The sequence below is a fragment of the Hordeum vulgare genome, chromosome 1H (assembly GCF_904849725.1).
Source record: "Hordeum vulgare subsp. vulgare chromosome 1H, MorexV3_pseudomolecules_assembly, whole genome shotgun sequence".
Classification (NCBI taxonomy): Eukaryota; Viridiplantae; Streptophyta; class Magnoliopsida; order Poales; family Poaceae; genus Hordeum; species Hordeum vulgare.
In genome coordinates, this window is record NC_058518.1 from 515,826,127 (window position 1) to 515,833,895 (window position 7,769).

Consider the following 7,769-nt stretch of genomic DNA (forward strand, 5'->3'; position numbering starts at 1 on the left):
GTGACTTAATTAACATAAAAAAGGAAAAGAAAAATAGCCGCCCAAATCTTCACGTAAAATCAATGATACATGGTTTAGGTTTGCAATACTTAAGTCATGTGTCTTAGCAAATTCGTTTGAAATTTTATTGGAACCTCGAAGATTAAGCGGCTCTCGGCTGATCAGCACGTACAAGCTGGACGTGGGATGCCTGTAGCATGCACCGATGAACATACACATATATATATATAAATGCACGTACTCCATGCATAATTGTACGTCGTGGATGAAATAGTGTACAGTACTGTGTAGCGGCAAGCGCCGCGTGGTTGCACGAGACAAATATATGGTGGAAGGGGGCCGGGGCATACAGTGCCTCTGAGCATTAATTGCAGGCTAGGTGTACGTACTCCTACATGGCATGTCATGCATGCATGCATTTTGTAATGATCCCGGCCGGCGGTCGTCCCTGCCCTGTGCAGCTGGTCAGGTGTCCATGCACGCATGCACTCCGGCCGGCCTGTTGCATTGGCCGGCAGCAGCAGCAGCATCATCAGTTAATGTTATCCTAGCTGAGCTTAATTTCATGGCTGTGGTGAGTCGCGAGCGAGAGCAAGGCATGTGCAGCAATGCAATGCAAGGAGCGACACGCCGCGAAGGCATGCGATGCATTCATATCATATGTGGGGCGAGGGCGAAGTTGATGTCGCGTCTCCATGGCATGAGCACCGATCCATATATATTTTTTCACCTTTCAATCCTCCTCACTCTGGCCCGATATCGATCGATATGTACATCTCACGTTGCCCTGCCCGTTTCTACGTACGTATATGCATGCATGTGACACAACTCAGACAAGCGGTCGATCGTGAGATTTGTTTCTACTGTAGTACAGTAGTACGTAGTTTATATATATATATACATCCATCCATTGACGAACGATCCCCTCCGATCATCGATGGAGGGCGAGTAGTTTGGCACCGTAGGTCGGAGCAGGCGTCGCACGAGACGAGAGAAATCAAATCACTGGAGGCCGGGAACAATATTAATTAATTACTCCCTCTCCATGGGATATGTTACATGCAGGATACTGTATATATTAGTCTCTCACTCACTAATACGAGCAACCCAGCTGCCCTGTAGGAGTACGTCAGGCGCCGTACAGCATGGCCTTGATTGCATTTCCTTCCTTCCTTCCTATGGATGCCGGCCGACACAGGCGAGCTTAACTTGCATGCCTGTCGCCGGTAGAGGCCAACGAGGACCCGGCGACACCGACCCGACCCGACCCGACACGTAGGCATGCATGCATGCATGCTCATCCTACCGTACAGGTACAGGTGCATGCATGCATGCATACATATGTCCGGAGCTGGTCCTGGTCCAGGCCGACCGGCGAGGTGACGTCCCGTCTCCATCGATCATTCATCGGCCTTCGCATTCGCTGTCGGATTCCGATCCTCCTCCGGCAGCCCCGTCGTCGGCGATATGCATGGCGCGTCGTGGGGAAGGGGAAGGGGAAGCGTGCAGGGATGGAGGCGGCAGCTTGGCCTGCTGGAGCATGTGGACGACCTCGCGCATGGTGGGGCGCTCCACGCTCTGCTCCTGCACGCACAGCATCCCCACGAACAGCGCCTGCGCCGCCTCCCACGCCGGCACGTCGCCGCCAAGCCGCGGGTCCAGCACCGCCTCCACCTCCACCTCCACCCCTTGGCCCACCCTGGCGCGCACCCACTGCACCAGGTCCAGGCTGCCGTCCTCGCCAAGGTGAGGCCCCACCGGCCGGTGCCCCGTGATGAGCTCCAGCAGCACCACCCCGAAGCTGTACACGTCGCTCTTCTCGTCCACCTTGAGCGTGTACGCGTATTCTGCCAAATGCCATGCCATGCAATACATTGTCACTGAGTGTACGCACGCACGTACATACACATTCGTATATATATCAAGTAGTACAAGTATGCATGAAAAGAAAGAAAGACCCCTGCATCTGCATCTGCATGCACGGACGGAGGAAAGACAATGCAAATTAAGGTGGTGGAGAGCTATATATATATATATGCATGCTAGAGGTCCCAAGGAGTAGTCCTTGTCCTTGTCCTTCTCCATGTCCATGTCCATGGATACTTGTGCATTCTTTGTAAGTATATCTTTATCATTAGGATTCGTTTGGAGCGACCGAAAGCAGTTGAACAAAGTTTGGTCGTCGATTTGATGTAAAAAGGAAAAGGAAAAAGAAAAGGAAAAGGAAATCCCACGTACTGTTAGGATGGATCAGTGTGTCTAGGACTACAAAGCACGTAGCCCTAGCTAAAGCACAACTAATTAAAGTCTAAAGTATATACTACTACTACAGTACGTGAGATCTCAAAGTATATATGCATGTCAGTAACAAAAGAATAAAGCATGCATGGTAATTTCCTCCTAGTAGCTATTCTACCAGGAAATGAGAGAGAGAGAGAGAGAGATATGCATGTCAGATGATGGATCGATGAGCATGCATGTGCATGGATGCATTGGATGATGCTTGTCTTGACCCTTGTTGCGTTGCCCGAGCTTAGCATTCCGACCATGCATAACAGCATAAGTACTCCTACTATATAGTACCATAAACTATGTAAAGTAATGCACGTGTTCGTTCTCATGATTAGGGTGGTCAAAGATGGAGGGAATCCCTCTCTCGCTTACTAATCCCATCCTTTTAGGCATGCATGTAAGTAAGTAAGTCTGGATTATTATTTTATGGGCATGTGGGAGGGGAGGACACTGCCTGCCTGCCTGCCTGGTGATGCAGGCAGGACATGGCGCTTCGTTTGAGGCGTACGTCTAGTCATCATCAGATCTTTCTTTCCTTGTCTCTTTCTCTCATCACTAGCTCTCCAACATCCATCCATCCATCCCCATGATCCATCCATGGTCCATGGCGTCTCGACGTCGGGAGAGATGCATCAAAAGAATTTCGACCAACTCAGCAGAGCGGGCGAACACAGAGAAAGTGAAAGCATGATTGGCCTATGTGGCAGTGGTAGTGGTAGTATCTATCTATCTATGCAGGCCTCGGTCGGCAGCATCTATCTATTCTCTATCTCTATCTGACCGTCACGTCACCAGGTTGGGGCTGCATGCATGCCATGCCCAACGGACTAACTCTTTTTTTTCATGGCCAACGGGCCAACGGACCAACGTTGGACACGACCCATACCGTACGTACAAAACACACAAACGAATTTGATCGAGAAACCAATAATAAGGGAAGCAACGTTCACCATGCATGCGTGCACGTACGTACGTACCTGGCGCGATGTATCCGTATGATCCGGCGATGGCGGACATGCACTCGGACGCGGCGCCATGGCGGAGGTACTTTGCCAGCCCGAAGTCGGCGACGTGGGCCTCCATGGCGGCGTCCAGCAGGATGTTGTTGGACTTGACGTCCCGGTGCAGGATCGGCGGCGAGCAGTCGTGGTGCAGGTAGCACAGCCCCATGGCCGCCTCCGTCGCCACCCGCAGCCGCGTCGACCACGCCATCACATCCTTCCCATGCAGATGCTGATGGTGATGCCCATGCCCATGCCCATGCAGCACGTCCCCGAGGCTGCCCTTCGCCATGTACTCGTACACCAGCAGGTTGCTCTTCCCGTCGCCCGACGAGCAGAAGGCCAGCAGCCGCACGATGTGCCGGTGCCGGATCCGACCCAGCGTCCGCACCTCCGCCCAGAACCCACCATCGTCTCCCCCTCCCCCGCCCGTCGCCGCGATGCGCTTCACCGCCACCGCCTCCCCGCCGGGCATCGTGCCGCGGTACACCGTGCCGGCCCCGCCGCGCCCCACCACGTGGTTCTCCTTCACGCACTGCACCACCTCCGACCACCCGAACGACACCTTCTGCTGGAACGCCGTCATCCGCCACCCGCCGCTGCCCCGCTGCCGCCGCCTCCGCTGCATGGCCGACCGCGTCGTTGCCACCGCCGCCACCGCAAACACCACCGAACACGCCAGCAGCCCCAGCGCCGCCGCCAGCTTCAGACGCCCCACGGACGACGTCGCTGCCTCCCGCTTACCGCCACCGTCCGGCCACAGCCGCGGGCCGGACGTCGACGTCGTCAGGTTGCACGGGTTGGACGACGCCAGCGTCATCCCGCACAGCCGCGGGTTGCCGGCGAACGACGTCGCGTTCAAGTAGGCGAACTGCCCGCTCTGCGGCACCACACCGGAAAGGTCGTTGTGGGAGAAGTCGGCGGCCGTCAGGCTCTTCATCCCACCCATCTCCGCCGGGACGCCGCCCTCCAGCTTGTTCCACGACACGTTCACGTAGTTGAGAACCTTGATCTCCGCCAGCCGCGCTCCCGGGATCGCGCCGGTCAGCTGGTTCACGCTCAGGTCCAGGAACGTCAGCGACGTGCACTCGCCGATCTCGCCAGGGACCTCGCCCGTGAGGTTGTTGCCGCTCAGGTCCAGCTTCAGCAGCCGCTTCAGCCGACCGACCTCCGGCGGGATACCGCCGGCTAGCTGGTTGCCGCTGAGGAGAAGCGTCTGCAGCGACGAGAAGCTGCCGATGGACGCCGGCAGCGAGCCGTTGAACCTGTTGCTCGACAGGTTCAGCAGCGACAGCATGTTTCTTTCCTTCGCCGGGACGCTGTCGTCCTCTGGAAGATGGCCGGTGAGGTAGTTGCTCTGCAGCTCGACGGTGGTGAGCGCCGGCAGGTAGAGGAAGCCGCGAGGGAGCTCGCCGGTGAGGAAATTGTTGCTGAGCCGCACCCGCGTGAGCGTCGAGCACGCGCCGAGCCCCTCCGGCACCGCGCCGAAGAGGAAGTTGTTGAGGAGGATGAGGATCTGGAGCTGGCCGCGCGCGCACAGCCACCGCGGCACCTCGCCGGTCAGCCGGTTCGTGGACAGGTCCACCTCCTGGAGCGGCGCCGCGCGGCCGAGCGTCGCCGGGATGGAGCCCGTGAAGTTGTTCTGCCACAGCTTGAGAACCTGGAGGTGCTCCAGGTCGCCGAGGAATTCGGGGACGCCGCCGCGGAAGCGGTTGATGAACATGTTGACCAGCCTGAGCTCCCGGAGCGCGGCGAGCTGCGGCGGGACCTCGCCCGTGAGCGCGTTGTTGGAGATGTCGAGGAAGCGGAGGGCGGTGAGGTTGCCGAGCTCCGGCGGGACGGTGCCGTTGAGCTGGTTGGTCTGGAGGTAGAGCGTGTCGAGCCTGGTGAGCGCGCCGAGCGCAGGTGGGATGCCGCCCTGCAGGCCGCAGCTGGCAAGGTCAAGGTGGACCAGGCTGGCGAGCCGGCCGAGGTCGGCGGGGATGCCGCCGTCGAACTGGTTGAAGTAACCGAGGAAGAGCTGGCGTAGCGCGGTGAGGTTGCCGAGCTCGGGAGGGATGGAGCCGGCGAGGCTGTTACCTGCTACAGAGAGAAACTGGACGGCCTCCAGCGATCCGAAGCTGCGCGGAACGGTGCCTGAGAAGAAGTTGCCGCCGAGGTCGAGGTGGACGAGCGTTTTGACCGGCAGCTTACTGGCGTCGGGGAGCGGGCCGGCGAGGTCGTTGTCGTAGAGGTCAAGCACCTGGAGCGCGGCCATTGCGGAGAGGTCGAGGCGCTGGAGGGTACCATTGAACTGGTTGTTGGAGAGGTTGAGGTGGCGGAGTTCTCTTAGCGCGGCGAGGGCGGGGGGCAGGTCGCCGGCGAGCGCGTTGTTGGAGAGGGAGAGGAAGCGGAGGCCGGTGAGGTTGGCGACGGCCGGGTCGAGCGCGCCGGAGAGGTTGTGCGCGGAGAGGTCGAGCGAGACGACGGTGGTGGCGCGGCTGTCGCAGGCGACGGCCGGCCAGGAGCGGCAGAGCCCTGCGTGGTTTGCGAGCGTCCAGGAGGCGTGCAGTGCCGGCGGCGACGAGGTGAAGGAGCCCTTGATGGTGACCAGGGCGGCGGCCTGCTGCCGCCGCCAGTCGGAGTCGGGGTCGGGGTATGGGCTGGATGCCGTGGCGACGGCGAGGTGATCGAGGCAGAGCAAGACAAGCAGTGCCGCCAGCAGTGGGAGGACGGATGCCGCCATGCGAGCGATGGATGGACGGAATGATGGCTGCTCTTGGGAGGTTGTGTGCGTGATGATGAAGACGACTGGCTGGCTCAAGCCTCCATGGATGGATGGACGATGCTTTTGCTTTCAGCTGTGCCTGTGGGAGTGAGAATGGCGATGGGGGTCTTTGGTGATCATATTCATTCATGCAGTGCAACGTTTGCTTTCTCTTCTTTTGGAGGCGAAAGCGAAAGCGAAAGCCATCGAGTGCTCTGCTCCTCTCTGTCTCTGTCCTAGTGAGTGAGTGAGTGAGTGTCCTCTGCTCTGGGAATGTTTCGGCTCAGTCTTGGTCAGCAGCAGCAGCAGCACTGGATTTCGTGCTGCAAGAATTAGTTAGTTAAGTAGCTCAAAAATCAACAGGCAATTTTCTTTCTGTGACAAAAGATACAAGTGCTTTTTAGGAGTGTTCACTAGAGTACTTCTTCTCTTTCTATATAAATAAAAATATGTTAAAGTTTCCTTTTTTCATAAGCATGGTCGAAACGCATCTACTTTTCGACGAAATTCCAGCACCCCAAAATTTTGGCACTGCTTTAAGGAGCAAAAAAGCTAGCAAATGTGGGATATGTGATCCCTTCTTCCCATCACATCTTACATCCTATCTAGGGAATGCTTACGACTTTTCTAAAAAAATACTTCATTTTCCTACTTACTAAGCAAAAAATGCAGGCATCATCGAACTTCCTCAACGATAAGTGCGACTATTATCTCCTATTTACTAATACTTTCGTGTAAACTTTTTTACTTTTATCCTAGAAAGAATTCTCCCATGATAGAATTTCATTTATATGACGTGCCTAAGAAAATGTCACTTTACGAATTTTGCAATGTTTCCAAGTTTTTTATCACAACATAACAATGAGAGTGAACAGGTTCAGTTAAACAACCCTAGAGACTTATTTTTCTACATGGAACAACTCACCTCTCCAAGAACTAATCATGTTTCCCATTCCTCCTTGAAATCAAGGAATTGTAGCCTCCACAAGTCCCATCACAGGAGCAATTGCACCAGCAGCGTTGCAGCCTCCAAGATGCTCTGATAAATACATGAATGATTGTTTAACCTTTTTAACCTTTTCCTTTTACAAGAATCAATGTTTCTCTGGATGAAAATACCTGCTTTACACAAAATTCATGCAGAAACATTACAAAGTGTTGCATGAACTCTAATGACAAGAACCCCAACATTCAGGTAGAAACCTTATAGAGATATAATAGAAATCTAACTCCTTATGCACCCCAGCATAAGTCAGAAAAATGTTTAGGCACATAACCTACTAATGCACTGTGAAAAGAAATTAAGTTTATACAGTTTCTTTTTCAAGATGGTACATCACACTTGAAAATGAATTGAACAGACGATGGTCGACTTACAGACTTGCAGTTTGGAGGAGAAAGTCTCATCGATCATAAAATGCGGCAACTGCTAACATGATTCGGACGGATTTCAACATCGCTACGGGTGAGAAAGTCTCATCTAGTCAATTCCTTGAACTTGTCAATAACCCTTAGCGACAAGTTGAGCCTTATAGATGTCCACGTTACCATCCACGCCAGTCTTCTTCTTAAAGATCCATTTGTTTTTTATGGCTCGCCGATCATCGGGCAAGTTCACCAAAGTCCATACTGTGTTCTGTACATGGATCCTATCTCAGATTTCATGACTTCAAGCCATTTGTTGGAATCCGGGCCCACCATCGTTTCTTCATAGTTCGAAGGTTCACTGT

At 54.6% G+C, this 7,769-nt stretch overlaps 1 protein-coding gene across 1 annotated transcript; it reads right to left on the bottom strand.

Moving 5' to 3' along the window:
• Window positions 1-1,006: 1,006 nt before the first annotated feature.
• LOC123452865 (leucine-rich repeat receptor-like serine/threonine-protein kinase BAM3) lies at window positions 1,007-6,110 on the bottom strand. The gene is made up of 2 exons (XM_045129594.1): window positions 3,270-6,110; window positions 1,007-1,847 (listed from the first exon to the last, which is right to left on the bottom strand). The coding sequence occupies exons 1-2, from the start codon at window positions 6,016-6,018 to the stop codon at window positions 1,405-1,407; spliced, it is 3,192 nt and encodes a 1,063-aa protein (XP_044985529.1). The 5' UTR covers window positions 6,019-6,110; the 3' UTR covers window positions 1,007-1,404.
• Between the last annotated feature and the right edge of the window lie 1,659 nt (window positions 6,111-7,769).

What these genes read in the sequence shown, in the direction of transcription:
- LOC123452865 (XM_045129594.1), bottom strand. Translation starts at nt 6,018, where the DNA reads ATGGCGGCATCCGTCCTCCCACTGCTGGCGGCACTGCTTGTCTTGCTC. An exon ending in ATACGGATACATCGCGCCAG is followed by an intron (nt 1,848 to 3,269) that starts GTACGTACGTAC and finishes GGCATTTGGCAG; the next exon opens with AATACGCGTACACGCTCAAG.